Here is a 23258-nt window from a genome sequence, read left to right as displayed (position 1 = left end):
TCTCCACCACTTCTCATTCCCTCCTCTCTTTACTAAAGAAAATTGGCAAAAGGGCTAAGAATCAAATAAAAGCTTGTCTAATTTAGTAGGCGTAGGCAAAATCTGGAACAACTTACACTGCCGTTCAAAAGTTCGGGATTGGTTTATTTGATTACACTGGGGAAAAAAACAGTAATATTGTGAAATATTATTACAATTTAAATGAACTGTTTTCTATTTGAATCTATTTTAAAGTGTAATTTCTTCCTGTGATCAAAGCTGAATTTTCAGCATCATTACTCCAGTCTTCAGTGTCACATGATCCTTCAGAAATCATTCTGATATGATGATTTGATGCTCAAGAAACATTTCTGTTGAAAACAGTTTGTTTTTTTCAGGATTCTTTGATAATATAAAGTTCAATCTGAAATACAAAGCTTTTGTAACATTATACACTACCGTTCAAAAGTTTAGGCTCAGTAAGAATTTTCTATTAATCAAAGAATCCAGAAAAAAAAAAAAATTCAACATTGATAATAATAATGAATGTTCTTTTAATAATAACTTATTTTAAAAATGAACGGCAGCGTAGATGAAATTGCATACGAGCAGTGACCATAAAACAAAGGAGTTGATGAAATGCACATGCAGTGGAGTGAGTGAATGTGATTCTCTAATGTGTTTTCCCCGCCAGCAGCTTCTTCCACCAAGATGACGTACGTCAGCTACAGCAATCATGCCATCTGAAGAGGGCCACTCTCTGTGGGCGGAGCCGAGGGCCGGCCCGTCTGAAGCGGCGCGGTCACGTGACATGCGCTGACCTGGAACGGGCATCTGAGCATGAGATTTTTATATCGTTCTGCATCAATCTAAAACCCGCAGCATCCTGGGAGACGAACGGACATACGGGACCTTCCAGTGAGACTGCGTTCAAGAGCTACCGATCCTGCCATGAACACACAAGTGAACACGCACACACTCACAAAACTGAAGGCGCAGGCTTGCAGTCATACGAAAAAATTACTTTCCACTAATAATCGTGTAAGCGTTCCGCAGACGGAAACATTCACGGTTAACTTTGGAAATGTGGATGTGTAAAAAAAAAAAAAAAAAGAGAGAAAATATATGAAAACTAACACAGTCGAACTATGTTTGTTGTTATTGTATTTTTGTGGTCGTGCAGATTTTTTCATTCTTGTCCCACTTTGTCAGAAACCTGCATTCTGAGATGACGTGTCTTGTATTGGCTGACCGCGGGGTTGTGAAGCTGTAAAATGCCATGGTTGAAGCATGCTAGTTTTTATACCAAAAAAAAAAAAAAGAAGAAGATTTATTTATAATAAAGGAATGTTTTGCAAATGTGCAGCGTTGTTAGATGTGTTTCTCAGTCAGATTTGTTTCTCGTTTCTCTCATTCATATTCGATCACCTACACAGTCCGAACACTGTTGCGCGCAAAATACCCATAAATAACTCCATAAATGACTGGAAAAGTATTTCATTGGCCAAATAATGTGCGATCAACATAAAAATACTGCACTGTTTCAAAATAGCCTTAAAACTCCAATATTATACATACATGCCCGGTGCGAACACGTCAAAATGCGAGTTATAGTTACAGGAACTATGAAAACGTTCCTCTGATGCGAAAGCCCCTATAGATCTGGGTTGATTAAGAAAGAATAATCCTAAACAGAGTTTGTTTGTTCAAAGGTTTCGCAGCGTGTGTTTTATGGAACCATTGATGCCAATAAAAAAACAACATTGGACATTACATTGGAAATGCATCAATTTTACAGCTAAAATAACTCTCTCTATATATAATATGAGCTTCACATTTCTGCTATTAAACTTTCTGGAATGCCTTCCCCTATAGATCTACTCAACTGGGCGGATTATGAGATAATAATCCAAAAAAGAGATTGTTTGTTTAAAGGTTTCACCGGGGTTTCGCAGCAAGTTCTTTATGGAAACATTGATGCCAAAAATTACATTGGAAATGCATCAATTTTACAGCTAAAATAACTCTCTCTATATATAATATGAGCTTTCTGGAATGCCTTGCACCATAGATGTCCTCAATTTAATGAATTACTGGGCTGATTATGAAATAATGATCTTGAAAAAAGTTCATTGTTCAACTTTTCAGTCCTTGCTCCACTTGACAGGGCTTTGATGAGCACTGAGACTGAGCCCAATCCAGCAGTGAGAGGACATGTTGTGTGTGAGACGACCTTGGCTGAAGTCCTGACTGACAGCGCAGCGCCCGTGGCACGACCACCCCCCGCTCCTGTGGAACCATACAACAGGTGTTGAGTGAAACTCGAGGCTGTCGGTTTGCCTTGCGCACTAATCCCTGATATCTCCACCGAGCTAATTGAATTACTTTGCCCCCCGTACAAACGAGATCCAGAGAACACCCAATCTCACGTCTCTCTTCCCTTCCGTCTGCCTCGCTCGCACTTAGATATGTCAGTCAGGGAGTAAAGAGGCAGATGTCGTCTCGGGTAAGACCAGAATCAGCACACTCGTCTTTTGGAGGGATGCGGTTGCCATGGCAGCCTAACAACTGTTGTGTCTTTAGACCTTGATTTCCTCTGGGTTTTCTCTACGGCCATTTTCACACTCGATCTGACTGCTTGATCTGAAACAGGCACAAAGGGATGCAATCGACATCTGGTTTCCTAATATTTATTCTTTACAATATTTTGTTAATATTTTACAGAGAGCCTAAAGTGATGGGAAAAGTATATTTTAATGCTTTCGTGAAAGAAACTCAAAGTTTCTTGGGGGAACGCAAAACTATAATATATAGTTTTAAATATATATTATTTAAAGCTGCATTCTGTAACTTTTGGGGATTTGTCAAAAAAAAAAAATTTTGAGCAAGTACATCACCAGCCAGTGTTCAAAACTCTCTGCTTGCCGTAGCTCGACTCAAAACGGTAAGCTTGTAATAATGTTTTTAACTCCAGTGGTACTGGTGGATTTCCGCGGGAAATTCGAGCATGTCTTTGCGTCATTACGTCACATCTGAACACATAAAGAAGAGTCTCGGCTAGTCGGCTATGAGTGTGAGGATGTTGGAGGTGGAGATTTATAGCCTTTTCTCACAGCACTTGATATAATTAAACGTATCAATTTGATGGCAGATCCAGAAAGGTTCAAACAACAATCACCAGTGACAACTGAAGATTCACCCGCTGTAAACCGCAAAAGACTTCAGACTTCGGAGTGGCTACAGAAAAAGAGACTGCAACCGGGCCGTGCGAAAACAAGGATTAATATCGGAAGGGCTTTAAATGTAGTCACGCAATGCTGATGTTGTTAACATTAACAATTTGAGAACAAAGTGTAATTCGCACGGTTTGATGTGATATGATAAGCGATCGTTAGATTTAATCAGCGCGATTAACTGCAGTGCTTTTTCCCCTTAGTTGGTCAGAACAAAAGTGGATGTTACTTGTTCAGACGACATTTTCCGGTGAAAACTCTTATGTTGGTCATAATTCCAAAAAGTAGAGTCTGTGATTGCGAATGCCAGGATCCACACCGGCGGCGACTGACAGCCGCAGGTTCTCCTCAAAACATCGGATTCATCCGCGCTGTGCCGTGCCGAGGCACAACCCACGTAGAGTTGATAATTCCTCGAATAACTGCAATTGCAGATTTCGAACAGAGATGGCGACAAAGAGGAAAAACTACAGACTGCAGCTTTAATATAAAATATTTTTTTTCTCCCATTATTTCTCTGTTAAATATTGATAAAAACATATTAATAAAGCTGATCTGAACCAGATGTCGATTGCATCCCTTTTTGTTATTGAAGTATTTGTCCTTTTGGATTTACAACCGAATCTTTTGCATAGACAGACTTTGTGAGAGATGAAAAAAAAATAATAATAATAATGCACTAATGAGCATCATGATTTTGAATCCAAAAATGCACTATATCTAAACCATTATGATACTCTAGTCTAAATGCATCCACGATTCAAAATTATTCCAGTGGAAATGTTTCCCCAAGCAGAGAACTGTGAATTCAGATAAGTTTATCTTTTCCTTTCTGTCTTTCTTCCTCAACTTTGCTTCTCTCCCGACTCGTGGAAAGCTATTTTTGTGTGTGTTAGTATTGCCTAATAAGATTTAGCTACAGTGAAAACCAGAATAATTTTGAGTCGAAGCGCCGCTTATTGTTTGCGGGACCTAGAATGTCCGTCCCCAAAGGAGGATGAGGCGGGAAATAAGTTTAATCTCCAGACTTCCAGCTGCCAGATAGAGACACAATTGCACCCGAATATATATATTTTGTCAGTTGTTATATGAGACATAATCTCTCCGGGGAACCTGTATGAAAGAGGAACTTATGAGTGAGAGAAGCTCCAAAAGCCCATGCAAAACTCTGCGTTTACATTCATCTTTTTCTCCTCCACAATATTCAATCTCAAAAGTATGTTGATATCTATTTTAGTTTTTTTTGTAGGTTATATTTTAAAATTTAAGCTAAAATTTTAAAAATCTAACATTTACTTATATCATTGTTTGCGATTTGATATCTAACCAACATTAATGACTTTTGTAATATGATGTATATGCGCGTTATGAAACAACTGGACTCCAGGCAGCAAAAGGTGGATTTGCAGTTATCATTTTGTGTCAATATGCTGAATTTGGGTGGGAAATAATACCCTATATATTGTATTGACAACTCATCAATTAAATATTTAGCATTGCATATTCTGCAAAATTGGATGTTTTTAGATAAACACTGACAAAAAACTATACAAGTTTTGGGCTGGACGATATGATGATTTATATATAACATTGATATAAGTGATCACATGGATTTAGATATATCTATATTATATTTATATAAAGCGTTCACAGGCAAATTTGCTTTATGTATTTCCCCGGCGTCGAAATCAGGCTCATATAAATGTCAGGAAGCTGGATCCATAGATCACTGGATCTTTGGTAAGTTGTAATGAACACTATATCAAGTCCAACCTTTAGTTTAAACGGATAATTGTTTGTTTTACTCGTGTTTTCGCAGTTTCCTCTATTAAAGGTGAGAGATGTTAATGTGGTGACTTGTAAGATGCTGATTCTATCGGGTGTGTGCATGGCGCTTAGCCAGCATCAGTTTGATAAATATTACAACCTTATGTATAAAACATGGGGGGAACAGAATCCGACGGCAAAAAATCCTGCTGTCAGAATCCATTCCCCCACCCATAAGATGAGAGATGTTGATGTGGTGGCATAAAAGATTCTGATTGTGTTCTGTGTATAGAAGGAGCTTAACCAGCATCAGTTTAAAGATTTATTTATATACTTTTATCATGATGGGACAATATGTAGACACAAAACGAAGTGGGAGAAACAAAGAGAGGAGGACAGGATCAGGAAAAGGCCAGGAGCCAGGACTCGAACTCGGGTCTCCTGAAGCACAGCTGTGTTATATGTCAGCGCGTTGCCCATGACGCTATCGGCAGGAGATAGATGAGGAAGGATTTATTTTAATATTTGAACCTCATTTTGTAAGAAACATCAAGCATAGCGTTAGTTCTGGCAGGTCACGTTAGTCAAGCTCGCATCAGATGACCCTCAGCTGATCCACATCTACCTATAGGAATACGACACTTATCACCGTATACATATATAAGCCCCTTCAGTATTATCAGCAGCTATCGCGTTTCTCAGGAGCAAATTACCCTCCTCCATCCCCAGCTCCTCCTCTCGCCCAGTCAGGATTTGACATTCTGATTCCCCTTGAATCAGAATAATTATTGAATAATGTTGTACTTTAAATCTTGAATTAAATATATTTGCAAATTTTCATGTTGGTTCTGTTCTGTTTACCCCAAGGGGGATTATTGCTGCTCTCCCTGCTCTTATCCATGCTAGGCTGCATGGATGCGCAGGGAGTTCTCGCCCAGAACGGAACCATTCCGCCAATCCAAACTGTATGCTAATTGTCAATCATATTTGACGGTAGTGGTCCTGACAGAAATGGGGGGAACAGAATCCGACGGCAAACGATCCAGCTGTCAGAATCCGTTCCCCCACCCATAAGATGAGAGATGTTAATGTGGTGACTTGAAAGATGCTGATCCGCAGTCACGCTTCAGCTCTTCTGAGGGAGTGTGTTCTGGCGGGAAAGTGACGTCAATGCATTCCCTCTATTTTCATAGTGAATTCTGATTGGCCTACTATATTGTATTTATTTGCATATTCAATTGTAATTGGTCTTGGTTTTGCTTGCATCTAATTTAACCGTCTACAACAGAATTTACATCGCACATCATGTGTTGATTCTCATGCACAAATATACACTGTTTAATTCATAGTGAACCTAAACTTCCCTAAAACTTTAAAGTCATTTATTTTTTTATGGAATATTCCAGTATTTATTATAAGTGAATTATCGTGCACATCCTTATTATTACTTTTTCATGTTGCTCATAATCTTGAATCACAATAACTTCTCTCTCAGCTCTTCTCTGATGATGAGGGCGGGGCAACCTGTCACTCACAAGAGATCAGCCAATAGCAAACCACAACCATCCAATCAATTCCCCACAGAAAAAATCAAGCCCCGCCCACATTTGTTCTTGTTCCAGAAGCCATATCCAGAAATAGAGAAGAAAATAGTTCTAATCCAGAAATAGTTCCAGAAATAGAGAAGACTAGCGCAACTTCCGTTTCATGCTGACTTCCTTAACGAAATTTAGTGTTTTAGTTGAGTTAGTATTGCACTAAAGCTCCTCAGTCTTGTTGTTCTGTTATTTTTTCACAGCTTTGTGATTTCTCTCCCTTGGCTTCGGTACAAGAAAGCGAACATATGAATGACTCCAAAACATTTAGAAAAACACCACACCTGAGACACGCGAGCTGTCATAAATGCCATTGCTGTCAATCATCCCGTCTCCATGAATGCCGTCGAGACGGAAGCGTTACTGGTGCTTCATCTGGTTAATTACGATCGGAGCACTCGGGATTTTATGGCATGTGAACACACACATGCTGCCTGAGACAGGAGAGCACTGTACCACTGCCTTCTAAAAACCATCATTAACTCTTATTAATACAAATGTAAGTGCTTGTGTCTTAAAAATAACATTGTAATATTTTTTTTTGCATTCCTTTGCATGATAAGTTAGTGTTTCATAACCATTTTTCACTGTATACCCATTATGCTTTTATCCCCATGTTCTTCTTAAGTGTGTAATATTTCTGTTTGAGTATGAAAAAGGTCTGCAAAAGTTATCTGTGTCAGTGTTTCTGAACTCCTGAAATGCCTCCATTGTAGTCTTGAGTTTCTTCCGAGAACCAACACGTCACAAGATTCCTCATTTAAATAATTCATACGCAGAATAAAGGGGCGGGGCCTGGTTGAGTTAGTTAGTAGTGTGTTGAAACTGGTGGTTATGGTAAGGGGAGGGACATTTCCCAAACACACTCGAAGCACTCGACCAATCACAACACACTGCTCCAGCCGACCAATCAGAGCACAGTGTGCTTTTCAGAAGGAGGGGCTTCATAGAGACAGGAACTAACAGAGCGTTACTGACAGACTGGGAAGAGAGGAGCTGCAAAATAAGAAAAATGTGTTTTTGAACATTCAAGCATGAAAACCTGTTCTAGTAGAGACTGAAATCAAGACTTTAAAAAAGGGCTATTTTTTTATGTCGCTGTGCCTTTAAGACATTGCATGTGAAATGAGCAGCTCAGCTGTGCTTTGCTCTGCTAACCAGGAGCTGTGGTTTGCTGTTTGGGTCCAACAAAGTTTACATCTCATCTTCGTTTCTTACATTGGGAATCTTTAGAAACGTCTGCAGAGCTGTAGGTGCTACACAACCAAGATCAGCACAAGGTTTGGCAGACTTTCCATGTTTTACTCTTATCATTAGTTCTTCTGCTGAATCACAGTATCCTACTTTGTCCTTAGCTCATATGACTGGCACAGGACCAAATTGAGCATCAAATAAAGAGTTATTTGTGGGTTTTCATGTGTTATTGTTTTGAATATAAGTCATATTTTTGCTGCTTCTTTGAATAGATGGTCTTTTGGAGCTGTGAGGGAAAGTTATACAGTATATTTTCATTGTACATCTCACTGTTTTATCCTAAATTATCAAGGTAACTTTGATTCAAATCGCCGTTCTCTAAGTTGTGCAATGATAACAGTCTTTTATATGAAATTGTACATGTGTATCTCAACAAACTTGTCAGTCATGCTCTTAAAATGCCGGCATGAAGCCCTCTTCTCATAGCAGTACGATAGGCAGCCCAAGGCTCGCTGTATGTGGGCTCACAGGCAGATCCTCTCATCTTGACAGCATCGCTGAGAAATGGCCGCATGCTGCAAAAATCCCAAAGCTGGCAGAGATCTGCGCTTGTGAAGCTCGTGTTTGTCATGCTCGGCTGCGGTCGTGTTCCCTTCATGCAAGCCAAACTCTGAAAAATGAACAAGGTTATGTGTGTTTTTTTGGGAACATTTTTGTAGAAAGCCTCTGATTTATGATCTCAGATATATTAAGGAGATACAAAAAAGTTTGCAGAAATTCTGAAGAATTTATTTTATTTTTGTATTACATTTATTAATAAAAATGTTCTTTTGGTTAAAGCACTTTTTTTTAACAAAAATAAAATAACAAATATTTAAGCTGCAAATCAACATTTTAGTAAAGGTGGGTGATCTTATTGGTTCACCTAATTATATAACCAGCCAGCTCCAGCATTTTTTATCATTTTCACAAAAATATCATGGCACCCCAGAATATTTTGTTGTATCAATATCTGACCATGCAATATATTAAAAGACAGAAAAGAGCCTCTTCTTTTAAACAAACAAACAAAAAAAAAACAAAAAAACGGATTTATTCTAGCTTCATGCATTCTTTTTTTATCAACACTTGAATGTTTGAAAGTTTCATAAAAAAGCAAGCAGATCACGTGTCCGGATGAGATTCAGAACGATCATCAAAACAAGGACCGAGTAGATCGAGTCCATCGACACCCCCAAAGCTTCACAGTCCTGTACCTCGTCCTGGGTCGTCATTTCGTTCAGTAACATTGCGTAGTTTTGATTTATATGCTTTTGAATGTCTAATGATCGTGTTATTTGACATGTGCGTAAGCAATGCTTCTATCGCTTGATTCTGCATCTTCTTCGCCTGTGTTTTGATCAAGAGATTCTGTACTCTTTTAGAAGAGGCGTAATAGCGCCCCCTATAGTAGAACAGTCAAAACATGGAGTGGCTGGGAAGTGCTGTGTCATAAATGATGCAAAAAAATCCATCGATGGCGGGGAAAGAGTTAATACCTATAACGTTCTTACAGAAATTAGGAATTTTTGCAGTTATACTATAGCTGTATTTATCTACAGTTATGAGAACTGAGAGTAAAAAACTCTTAATGATCCTAAAACTAGTTTATTGCATTTGTTTGTACAGATCCAATGTGGGTGTTTAAGATACTAGAACTGAGATTTTGATTTAAGCCCCTTGAGGAGAAAGTGAATTATTTAGACAAACCCACCCTTTTCTTAAGGAGTCATTGACCTTTTACCATAAAATCTGCAAAACTCATGTAAATCCCTTCGGCTTCGTCTCCTGTTGCTTGATGAATTCCGCCTCCCTCTGTGTTTTCTGACCTTCGGGCGATATTCAGGGTTATTGATTTAAAACTGGCTGCTCTCCGGTGCTTTGGACTGTGACACTTTCAAGCTGCAGACCAAAGGATGCAAGAGCATCTCGGCAGAAAGTCAGAGCCTCACTTTGAGCTCCCAGCCGATCAATTGGCAAAGTGGACATCAACAACCTTCCCAGAAAAAATCCTGGTTTTACAACACAAGGCTGGTTGTTAGAAGGCTCCGCAGTACTAAGTAGTTTGTTTTATTAATGTAAATTATCAATGGAATGGGAAATATAACAAAAAATAAAAATAAGCAATTCAAAATACTATTATAGTATCTCAATGATAGGCTACTAAAATAAACGTGCTGTGCATGTCAGCTTCAGGCATAAAGTAATCTGATTGCGTAATGTTATATTATTGCATGTTATTTGTAATTCGTTACTTTACTTGTTATTTCCAAAAAGTAATCTGATTACGTAATGCACGTTATTTGTAATGCGTTACTTTACTCGTTACTCCAAAGAAGTAATCTGATCACATATTGCATGTTACTTGTAATGTGTTACTTTGCTCGTTACATCAAAAGAGTAATCTGATTACGTAATGCATGTTATTTGTAATGCGTTACTTTACTTGTTATTTCAAAAAAGTAATCTGATTACGTAATGCACGTTATTTGTAATGCGTTACTTTACTCGTTACTCCAAAAAGTAATCTGATTACATATTGCATGTTACTTGTAATGTGTTAATTTGCTCGTTACATCAAAAGAGTAATCTGATTACGTAATGCACGTTATTTGTAATGCGTTACTTTACTCGTTACTCCAAGGAAGTAATCTGATCACATATTGCATGTTACTTGTAATGTGTTACTTTGCTCGTTACATCAAAAGAGTAATCTGATTACGTAATGCATGTTATTTGTAATGCGTTACTTTACTCGTTACTCCAAAAAAGTAATCTGATCACATATTGCATGTTACTTGTAATGTGTTAATTTGCTTGTTCCATCAAAAAAGTAATCTGATTACGTAATGCCCATTATTTGTAATGCGTTACTTTACTCGTTACTCCAAAAAAGTAATTGATTACGTAATGCATGTTACTTGTAATGCAAATGAAAATGAAAAATATAAAAATAAAAAGCAAAATACTACATGTATTATAGGCTACTTAAATAAACGTGCTGTGCATGTCAGCTTCAGGCATGCTCAAATCTCCACTTCTTTTCTGGATTACAATCAGCTACTTTAAAAGCAGTGGCCCGTTATCGTAATGACTCCAGACCCTGGTCAAATGTGAGCCTCAGAGAACCCACGGCAATTTTCCACACATAAAACTTTTCAGCCCTAACGGGATTTTTCCTCTAATGGCAGACACTAGGGACAGCAATGCGGTTCGGCTCCATTTACAAAGTGCCGAGAGCCTTTTCACTCCGAGCTCACTGCGAGTCATGACACATCTGCTGAGCGGTTTGTTGTCAGTCACACACTTTGGCGAAGTTTTAATGAAGGTGCTGCTTTTGGTCCTCGAGTCCACAGGGCTGTTAGAGCCGACGTTCCCGTGTTGGCTTGTGTATTGATGATCCCACTGAATAGGTGTCTCTGAGCCGAATTTTTCGCCGTGTGCATTGTGTGATATTTCATTCATCTCGGTGTTGAGTGTGAGAGAAAGGTGGGGCTGATTGAAAAACGAGATGTGGATGACACTGCTCTGTATCCAGGGCAGATGTAAGGGTTGAGTGGGTTTATGGTCCATGTTACATTGATGGTAGAGGAGCTGAACTTGGCTAATAACCAGCCGTGAAGTGGGAAACATGTCGCTGATGCACAGCCCATTTTAAAGTGTGTCCTACCAACTTTTTTTTTTTTTTCAGGTTTATTTGACAGGGACAATGCACATCAATAATACAAAAATGTACAATGTGCCAGAATTAGCCAAAAGTCTATTTTACATCTGATGTTCATGGACTGGTGGTAAAATTGTCACCCTAAAAATACAACAAAATATACATGATACATACATATAACAATTACACTATAAACAATACAACACTATATAAATCAACATCCATTTAGAAATTACGCTATACATACATATAGATCAACAATAGCTCACTCACACACACATAATACGACGATCGATATACAACATAGATATACAGACAAGCACATAATCATACAAACAAGTAACAATAGTTCAGCATATATAATCCTTCAACAAAACCAACCAACCTCATAAACGTATCATAAAAATCTTGAACTGGTAGAGCAGATATTTTCCACTTTTAGCAGTGCTGTGGAGGCTACTTTAAAACTGTTGCTATAAGCGGCTCATAATTTTAAGTTTATGCCATTTTAGCATTAACTAGCCTACTTTTCATCCCAGATTTAACCCTTTCACGCTACAGAGAACAGCTAATTAAAAAGACATTCTTTCGTATGCATGGGTTCTAATGTCATCAGGGCAGTAGCTAGAAGATTCGGGCCACCTGAAAAAATATTGATGTGGGCCCTCTCCACCCTCCACCAATATCATATAGGCTACTGTACAATATATGAGCATGGAGGCCCACATATAACAGAGGATGGTGATGTTGTTGTAAAACCTTTATTTTAAAAGTTAAATGTTTATGTAAAAATTACAACTAAAAACTAACAAAAAGCAAGAAATTGTTAAATAATAATAAAACCAATTTTTTTTAAAATAACAGCAAAATAATGTTTGTTTTTTTTCCACATCAGTCTGTTATAATTCATAAATCAAAAAGTAAACATTTAGAAATTGACACGAATGCAGTCAAATTTTAAAAATAAAATCATTTATTGTCTTATTTTTTAATAAAGATAATATGGAACTGGTAATATATTATTAAATAAAGCTAATAAATGTATTCATCAAAGTGCAGTGTGTTAGGCTATTGGTGTTTTCTTGATGTAATAAAATACATCATCAGCCGGCAGGTCAGGTGCATAATGCAATGCGTCGTGACTCGTCTCAGTTATTTAACTCTATTTACAATAGAGTAAAAAGACAGGGATTGTGGAAACCGATAATGAAAAGTGACAGAACCCGGCAGGCTGTAGACTCTAGTTTTCTTATTCCCAGCGAAAAAAAACAATAGAACCGGTCTTTAAGAACGTCTTGCTCAACTGGGATACAACAACTTTCCCTCTCCTTCTTTTCATGCTGTTTCTGGTACCCTGATTTATGTTTTCTTTTCCCCAACATTTTTCAGTCAGTCAGTCTCTCCAAGTCTCCTGCTCTTCCACCAAGTTCATCGTTAACTTCAGGCACTCAACTCTGATTGGTTCTGTTCACGAGCTGGGGTGGGACGTACAATTGTATTGGGTCCATCTGATGTTTGTCACTGACTGAATAATTAATAAATACTTTAAATCGGACTAAACCATTTTTAGGGAGGTAAGAGAAGCAGATATTTGAAAAAAAAAATATATTTAACCAAATTGCATGTTTTTGTGGTTTTCATTTAAATCTCAGGCATACAACTAAAATAAATATTAGAATTAATCACACAACAGGGGCCTATATAGTATAACTGCTAGATTTTGTCTATAATTGTCACCACCTTTCACCCCACTAGCGACGGCCCTGAATGTGGACTCTAGTGCATCATCTTAAACACTGCCATCAAGTGGCAAGCCTTTGGATGGGGATTTTTTGTTTTCTCCAAACCAAGATGGCCGACGGCTTGTTGGAAATGCCAAGTTGCTCCCGAATATCCATTCCTTCTATTCAATGAGACTCTTGCAGGTAAACAATTTATTTTTATTTTTTGTAAAATCAAGTGACATCTAAGGAGTCATATGTTAAATTCTCCAAGTATTGGTTTTAGATTGGGAGGAAATTCTGATTAATCTGTCCACTAAATTGGACATCATGCATCCCTAGCTATATTTCTGCTACGATTTACTATTACTGTGACTGTATTAAATACTTTTTTGGCTGTAAATAAATGTATTTGTATTGTAATTCGCAGTAACATCAAAAAAGTAATCTGATTACGTAATGCATGTTACTTGTAATGCGTAACTTGAATATATGTTAGACCTTTACTGTCTTTTTTGTGTACAAAAGATTGTGGTCAGTAAAAAAAAAAAATTAACAACACTTTTATTTAGGAAGGATACATTAAATGATCAAAAGTGACAGTAAAGATGTTTATAATGTTACGAAAGATTTCTATTCCAAATAAATGCTGTTCCTTTCGATTCATCAAAGAATCCTGAAAAAAGTATCACTGTTTCCACAAAATTATGAAGCAGCACGACTGTTTTTAACACAATATCATACATAATAAATACATAATCATCAGAAATATTTATTGAGCAGCAAATCATCATATCAGAATGATTTCTGAAGGCTCATGTGACACTGAAGACTGGAGTAATGATGCTGAAAATAGGAATAAATTACATTTTAAAATAATCATATTCATTTTTATTTATATTAAAATGGCTTAATGCTCCTGAAGCATGCAGCAAATGCATGAACGTCGACAGAGCTGCGGTTATGTTCCTAATTAATGCCACGCACTGAATAAGTTCAGGGTCCGCGTTGGTGACGGTCACTCAGAGTTTGGCATTGGATCAATCCCCGAATAATGAGGTGCTCACTAGTTCTGGTGACTTCTGTGGTTCATGTTCGATGCTGCCTAAAGCTCAGAAAGGTCACCTAGCGAGTGTGGACACGGACCCTGAGGAATATCAACTCCCGGGAACATTTACAGTGTCCTTTTCCCAGAGGTTTGTCTGAAATGTCACACTGTGAAATTAACAATTAAGACATAGAAAAGCTATCATGAAGGGCTGGAGCTCCACTCATTTGAAACGTAATTAGAGCTTTTCTCAAGTGGTTTTGCAAGAAAAGGGCGTGTCGCAATTTTAAATCGTGTCATTGATAGCCTATGTGTTGAAAATAAACCCCCGGTAAGATGATAATTCACTTCACACAGAGCAAAAAAAACTGTTCAACCAGATGGTCACAAGCAGAATGTGTATTTATTAGATTTTCACATGTAGAATAGTATATTCTGAATCTTTTCAGTCTGACATTTTTTTTATTCATTTTTTTATTTTATATCAGTTTATGCACTATTTGTGATTTCAGATTGTCTTGTGCTACACCTCAAATAAAAACAAAGCAACGAAGCAGAACAAAAAACTTTCTCTCTCTGTCTGTATTTGTTTCTGTCATTCAATCATATAGTAAAATGTAGAAAGTTACATTGCACTGTTTTTTTTTTTTTTTTTGCACTTTTATTTATTATTTGACCACTTGAAGCAGTATTGATACTGAATGAAATAATTCACAACTTGTAAGTGTTTTAAATTTACATTACGTTTATTTCATCACATTGTTTTTAGAAATTACTAAAATTATTCTCTCTATAATTTGTGTCACATAAGACAATAAAATTAGATCTGCAGTCTTTATCAACCCATTTGTATTGACCGTCCACCTTCTCTATGGCACCACAGTGCTCGGAAATCTGATGTTCTGGTGGACTTCCCCCTTTCCAGTTGCTATAGTTTCCCACATGAAGCCCGTTGATCCAAATCCAGAATCCGAAAAGTCGACTCTGTCTGAGTCCCACCCAAACTGGCCCGGAGATATTCCTTCTTCTAAGCTCTCGCTCCGTTTCTTTCTGATCGTTCTCAGAGTGAATGGTCAGGGGTCCAGTTGTATTCGTGTGATTGTCGCAGTGATCCAGAGCTTCTTCCCAGGACATTTTCTTCTCACTGACATGAATGAAGCTCTCTGAGGAAAATAATTATAATAATACAAATAAAATAAAATTAGTTGCTTGTTTTGATTTATTGAAGCATATGGTAGACTCGGAAATGTTGGATATTAAAGCATAAAATATTTTGTTAACTTACTGTAGCACAGAGCAGAATATTCACCCGCGTTACCTTTGGACCAAGATCCTTTTGAAGGTTTTGAGAGATATGTAAAGCATCCTTTAGATGAACTATTCGGTTTGTAATCAGAATGTCCGCCATCAAACCAATAAAGGCTGTCACTGTATTGGAGGCCGATCCAGAAAGAGTTTCTCCCATTTCCTGCTTTCTTCACCTGATCATTTTCCGTCTCATTTCTGATAATGACTAAATCAATGTGATTCTCTCTACAGTAAAGCTGAGCCTCAAACCAGGTTCTGTTTTCACGGATTAAACTGTAGTTGTATGATTCTTTCCCTGTATGGATACAGACAATAATTTCACTTGGACATTTAGATATTTATAAGATATAAACAGCTCAGGGATCATTACCTTGACACATGAAGTACATTTTTGTTGAACTACAATTGAAACACTCCCATCTTCCACCAGTGTTTACGGCACCACAGCATTCTTCCTCAGTAATTCTGGTGATGTTGATGAATGTGGCAGGATCACCATTTGACCATTTACAGCTGCTGGCACCAATCCAACCACTCACACTAGTCATACTATTGAGAATTTTAACTAACTCCATATTCTCTTCTTCATCATAGATTGTGACGAGATCAGTGTAGTCTCTTCTGCAAACATTTAGTGCTTCACTTATAAGCATTTTTTTATCGATCCAGTAGAATTGTCTCAGTCGACCTGTAGCACTTGAAAGGGGAACACCTGAGAACAGATATTCAGTTTTTAGTGAAATACTCTTGACATCTTGACTGGAAAAGCATTCATATCTTTCAAAAACATTTACATGTGAAACTTAAAAAAAAAAACAAAGCGTAATAATTGGAGACTGTAGTGCCTTGCCTAGGACCTCATTTTGACTCGTAAAATTAAAAAGATGTATAATTTCTCAATAAAATAATGAGAAAAATACATAATATACTGCTACATTTTTAACATGCATAAACATTTGACCTTGCATGAACTTTTTTTTTCAAAGCTGCTCAAAAAATAATAAAGACCAGATTAAATACTCACCCCAGAGGAGAAGCAGGACACATAGAAGTACCATGAAGACTTTTGTTCATCTTCAGAACACAAATGAAGATCTTTTTGATGAAATCTGAGTGATTTCTGTCTCTCTATTGACAAACTACCACTTTGACGCTTCAAAAAGTTCTTAAAGAGATCGTAAAACTAATCCATATGAATTCAGTCCAACGTTTTGTCCAAATTCTCTGAAGAGACTCGATTGCTTTATATAATGAACAGATTTAATTTAGGCTTTTATTCACATAAAAACATTCACCAACTCATACATCAGTTGTGGTAATGATCAAATCATTTTAAAATCACCTTGATAAATCATTTTAGATGTAAAAATAAACCCACCTATATCAGCTCAAAAAGTGTACAATGCACAATTTAAGCGATCTCTATCTTAATTACACAGAGAATGTCATTAATATAAAAAAGCACTTTCACATTTTCACATGCAAAACATGCATAAAAAGCCTAAATTCAATCTGTTCATAATATAAAGCGATCTTCAAAAAAACAAAAAAATTGGATTAAACTGCTCAATTCATATGGATTAGTTTTACAATTTCTTTATGAACTTTCTGAAGCGTCAAAGTGGTAGTTTGTCGATAGAGAGACAGAAATCACTCAGATTTCATCAAAAGATCTTCATTTGTGTTCAGAAGATGAACGAAAGTCTTACGGGTTTGGAACGACATGAGGATGAGTGAATGATGACGACATTTTAATTTTGGGGTGAATTAATGCTTTAAGGGGGGCACATTCCCTCACATGTGCTATGTGAAATATGAACTTTAATATATGGACATTATAGACATGCGCCTGTCCATGACCTTGATGATAAAATCATTTAACCTGTTAATCGATCTCTTTCTTAATTACACAGAGAATGTCATTTACATGAACAAATACTGTTACATTTTCACATGCAAAACAGCTGTTGTTTTTTTTGTAGTTTTTTTTTTTTTCGCAAACTTGCTCAGCAATATATTATGTAATCATGGTTTAATACTCACCCCAGAATATGAGCAGGGCAGATAGAAATACCAGAGCAATGTTTGACATATTGGAAACCAGAATCTGATATTTTATCAAATGGTCTGAATCTCTTTCTTGTGATCTGATGAAAGAAAAATGAGAATTTGAGAAATCAAAATTGGCTCAATAATTACTTGTGTTCTTCAAATACACTGCAAAAAAAATGATTTGTTGAAATTAATCCATTTTTTTTATCGTAAGTGCTTGCATTCAATTGATTTGATCTACATTTAAACAAATGCATTAAGTTGAACTTAATCAATTTAAGTATAAATGTAGATAAAATCAATTGAATGCAAGCACTTACGATAAAAACATTGATTAATTTCAACGAATCATTTTTTCCAGTGTATGTACAGTACAGTATTTCCTTCATCTGTATGCTGACCTGAGAAAACAAGAGATTAAAAATATTCTGCTTTTACATAAAATGCATTCTTGACTGAAGGCAAACAGAGGTAGTAAAGTCCGTTCAGTCTTACCTGGTGAGAAGATGATTTCAGCTGATAATGTGCTGAAGAAAACCCGATACTTTTATAGATGACTTTATAGTGGGCTGGAGCAGTAGTTAATCAGTAGCTTCACTTGGGTGTTATACATCATATCAGTAATATTCAGTAATGTGTATGCATGTTCGGGGACATCACCATTAATCACTGATCAGTTTATTCATTTGATTAAGCTCAGTGTTTAGAGAAAATAAAATGGTGGTCAGAAAAGGAGCAAAATGGTAAAAGTTGTTTGTGTCATTTACGCAATAGGATGGTCCTAATGTGATGTGGTTGTGGTGTGAATGTTACATTCTCAGAACTGCTATAAAAAAAGTAAAAGACAATGATGTGTACAGTAAATAAACCCTGACCTCATCTGTGCATGTGTACTGTGCACTCCATGCATTATGAGTATTGCAGCCACTGCTTCTTCCATTTCACAATAAATTCAAATGTGCGGTTTGAATTAATAAAAATAAAAAAAGTTCCTTCCTCCTGATCCTCAGAGCCTGCTTTCATTCATTCAGTGTTTGCATAAATAACATTGCCTTAGTCAAATATCATGTATAATGTGTCCATATTCAAACTCACTGGGCTCTGCAATGTCCTGTTCTGATGTGCCTCAACTAACTAACAGTGTTAAGTTCACATTTGAGGCATGTGTATACAGTGGGTACGGAAAGTATTCAGACCCCCTTACATTTTTCACTCTTTGTTATATTGCAGCCATTTGCTAAAATCATTTGTTCATTTTTTTTCCTCGTTATTGTACACACAGCACCCCATATTGACAGAAAAACACAGAATTGTTGACATTTTTGCACATTTATTAAAAAAGAAAAACTGAAATATCACATGGTCCTAAGTATTCAGACCCTTTGCTCAGCATTTAGTAGAAGCACCCTTTTGATCTAATACAGACATGAGTCTTTTTGGGAAAGATGCAACAAGTTTTTCACACCTGGATTTGGGTATCCTCTGCCATTCCTCCTTGCAGATCCTCTCCAGTTCTGTCAGGTTGGATGGTAAACGTTGGTGGACAGCCATTTTCAGGTCTCTCCAGAGATGCTCAATTGGGTTTAAGTCAGGGCTCTGGCTGGGCCATTCAAGAACAGTCACGGAGTTGTTGTGAAGCCACTCCTTCGTTATTTTAGCTGTGTGCTTAGGGTCATTGTCTTGTTGGAAGGTGAATCTTCGGCCCAGTCTGAGGTCCAGAGCACTCTGGAGAAGGTTTTCATCCAGGATATCCCTGTACTTGGCCGCATTCATCTTTCCCTCGATTGCAACCAGTCGTCCTGTCCCTGCAGCTGAAAAACACCCCCACAGCATGATGCTGCCACCACCATGCTTCACTGTTGAGACTGTATTGGACAGGTGATGAGCAGTGCCTGGTTCTCTCCACACATACCGCTTAGAATTAAGGCCAAAAAGTTCTATCTTGGTCTCATCAGACCAGAGAATCTTAGGCCATGTCCACACGAAGCCGGTGCGTTCCCTATCCGATCATTTTTTTTCCTCGTTCTAAAAAAAAATTCTGTAAACACGGCGTCGTCTCAAGAAATATCTGCGTACACACGAAAACACTGAAACGGACTTAAAACGGTGTAATATATATGCCAGACCAGTATGGGGCGCTGTAATTCTGCCACAGATATACACTATACACGGAGAAGAAGACTTTGAGCATGCGCATAACCTTGCGCGCTGTAAACGAACCAGCTTAGTAGCTTAGTAGCTTCTGCAGCACGAACACAATCATGTAGAACCGCCATTATTGTTGTTGCTGTTACGTGTGACGCAGCCGACACGTGATGTGATGACATCATCGTTTCACAAAATATACGGATTGGCTGTACACACGAAACCGCAAGGGTGTCGTTTTCAGATTTATCCACTTTAGGACCCGGTTTAAAAAAATAGCGGTTTCAGTCTCCCAAAATGCCGGATCCGTGTGGACGAAACGCCAATACGATAAAAAATGTATACGTATACAGCGAAACGCGTCTCCGTGTGGACGGGGCCTTATTTATCACCATCTTGGAGTCATTCAGGTGTGCTTTCATGTGTCTTGCACTGAGGAGAGGCTTCCGTCGGGCCACTCTGCCATAAAGCCCCGACTGGTGGATGGCTGCAGTGATGGTTGACTTACTACAACTTTCTCCCATCTCCCGACTGCATCTCTGGAGCTCAGCCATAGTGATCTTTGGGTTCTTCTTTACCTCTCTCACCAAGGCTCTTCTCCCCCGATAGCTCAGTTTGGCCGGACGGCCAGCTCTAGGAAGGGTTCTGGTCGTCCCAAACGTCTTCCATTTAAGGATTATGGAGGCCACTGTGCTCTTAGGAACCTTAAGTGCAGCAGAAATTTTTTTGTAACCTTGGCCAGATCTGTGCCTTGCCACAATTCTGTCTCTGAGCTCTTCAGGCAGTTCCTTTGACCTCATGATTCTCATTTGCTCTGACATGCACTGTGAGCTGTAAGGTCTTATATAGACTGGTGTGTGGCTTTCCTAATCAAGTCCAATCAGTATAATCAAACACAGCTGGACTCAAATGAAGGTGTAGAACCATCTCAAGGATGATCAGAAGAAATGGACAGCACCTGAGTTAAATATATGAGTGTCACAGCAAAGGGTCTGAATACTTAGGACCATGTGATATTTCAGTTTTTCTTTTTTAATAAATGTGCAAAAATGTCAACAATTCTGTGTTTTTCTGTCAATATGGGGTGCTGTGTGTACAATAATGAGGAAAAAAAAAAGAACTTAAATGATTTTAGCAAATGGCTGCAATATAACAAAGAGTGAAAAATTTAAGGGGGTCTGAATACTTTCCGTACCCACTGTATATATGACAACTTCTTTATTCTTTCTAAACACTAAACTGAAGCTTATTCTCTGATTTCACAGCTAACAGGGAACGTTCTGGCAATGTTCTCTCAAAGTTATGGATAAACATTATTCCAGTAACGTTAATAGAATGTTCACTCAAAGTTATCTGGTCTTTAATAAAGCTCTCAAAACGCTCAGAAACATTATCAATATCTATACATCATTCATGGTGTTTTTTTTTTTTGTTTTTTTTTTGTCCTGAAATGTTTTAGGTGGATGTTTGTCCAGTTTTGTAAAAAAAAATTCTACTTGTTTTAGAACGTTCAGAGAACATTTAAATGTAACGTTCCCATAATGTTTGTCAAATGTAATGTTCCTTTAACGTTCGTAAGGGTTAAAATATAAAAAAAAAACTTTGAATCACGCGTGTTGCATTTAAAACACATTTTCATGACTTAATGAGAACGTTAGCAAAACCAACGGCAATTCGTAAGTATTTTATGAGGTGGCTAATTCGTACGAATTCATACGACCTCACTGGTACGAATTCGTAAGATTTTTGCTAAATCGTGTTATTTAATCACAGTGATCAAAGTGCATCTTTCCTACAGCCTCAGCGCTATATAGGATTGTCAATAAGTGCAGCGCTGAGTCTGCATTATGTGATTTAGGGTTTCTGTCACACAGACCAGCATCACATACGCCCAACTTCTCTCCCTACAGCGGTTTTTCTAACTTTATAAAGCATCTAAAAGTGTGACACTGATGTATAATGTCCCTTTTTGCACTGTAATGTGATTCAAATGCAATTTGTTGCATTTGTGATGTGTGTGTGTACCATGCATTTCTGTACGTTTAGAGACTGAGATCTACACAATATCATGTTGACATCATTTAAAATATAACATTTTATAAATCCTCTGACTGAAATTGTACCTGAATATGCACAATCACGTATATATGATATGCTTATAATATACTCTCATTTATCAGAAGTGGAACTTTGTCTCACAAAGACCTTTTTAATGGCAAATGTATCATCAAAGCACAACAAGTATGTGTAAGAAAAATGTTTTTACAGTGTAATGTTATAGTGTTTGAAAATGTCTAAAATATGTAAATGTGTTAACCAACAATCTCATTTATTATAAATACTATCAAAATGCAAAATCATTTGAATTCAGTATTCACTGAACGTCAAGAATTCTTAAACATTTTGTAAGTCTCTAAACTTGTTCATATAAATGGGTTTATGTTTTGGATCAACATGTCCAATTTTCAATGTCTATCCATCCATAGGAATAAAATGTGTGTTAAAATCACATTTGTGATTTAAGTTTCATTAACCACTTTTTCTGATTGTATTTTATAAAACTTCTCCAAACCCTTAAAAATCCTATCCTAAAAATACATTCCATGATTCATAATACATTCTTATGAGTCATAAATAGCCAATGTATTAAATTATAATACAGTTCTCTATTGTTACTTTGCCAAGTACAAAGGCCTATCAACACAATAAAAAGACTCAATGATATAATATGCACTCATAAACAACTTTTAATGTTATTTTTTTAGTATACGACATAAAGGTTTACAAAAGTAAAATGATCAAATAAATGAAATTAAAATCAAACAGGCAACAGGATAGCATTAGCTTTATAGGCTTTATTACACAAGAAATGAAGATAGAGCTGTTTACTGTTGAGCACATTAACTCTTTTTCCTCTTGTTTGGGAGGGGAAATGAAAACCGCATATGATAAACCAAAGGGCCTATATTATATCATCTCACATAAAACCCTATATGTTTTTCTGCAGTCTTTATCAACCCATTTGTATTGACCGTCCACCTTCTCTATGGCACCGCAGTGGAGGGAAATCTGATGTTCTGGTGGACTTCCTTCTTTCCAGTTGCTATAGTTTCCCACATGAAGCCCGTTGATCCAAATCCAGAATCCGAAAAGTGGACTCTGTCTGAGTCCCACCCAAACTGGCCCGGTGATATTCCTTCTTCTTAGCTCTCGCTCCGTTTCTTTCTGATTGTTCTCAGAGTGAATGGTCAGGGGTCCAGTTGTATTCGTGTGATTGTCGCAGTAATTCAGAGCTTCTTCCCAGGACATTTTATTCTCACTGACATGAATGAAGCTCTCTGAGGAAAATAAATATAATAATACAAATAAAATAAAATTAGTTGCTTGTTTTGATTTATTGAAGCATATGGTAGACTTGGAAATGTTGGATATTAAAGCATAAAATATTTTGTTAACTTACTGTAGCACAGAGCAGAATAGTTACCCGCGTTACTTTTGAACCAAGATCCTAAA

The 23258-nt window shown here is 37.2% G+C and overlaps 1 protein-coding gene across 2 annotated transcripts in view; it reads left to right on the top strand.

Moving 5' to 3' along the window:
- grm8a (glutamate receptor, metabotropic 8a) overlaps positions 1–1353 on the top strand; it is a 203556-nt gene extending 202203 nt beyond the window's left edge. The window contains exon 11 of one of the 2 annotated variants that reach the window (XM_084407247.1): positions 677–1353. In XM_084407247.1, the coding sequence (XP_084263373.1) occupies positions 677–726 (50 nt within the window). In that variant the 3' untranslated portion in view covers positions 727–1353. Of the gene's footprint in view, positions 1–673 lie in introns of both variants that reach the window. The other variant, XM_084407246.1, reaches the window with a different exon arrangement.
- The last annotated feature ends 21905 nt before the right edge of the window (positions 1354–23258 follow it).

The sequence above is a fragment of the Rutilus rutilus genome, assembly GCF_951802725.1.
Source record: "Rutilus rutilus genome assembly, chromosome: 4".
Lineage (NCBI taxonomy): Eukaryota > Metazoa > Chordata > Actinopteri > Cypriniformes > Leuciscidae > Rutilus > Rutilus rutilus.
Note: the sequence above shows the minus strand (reverse complement) of the source record. Positions and strands in the feature narration are given on the sequence as shown.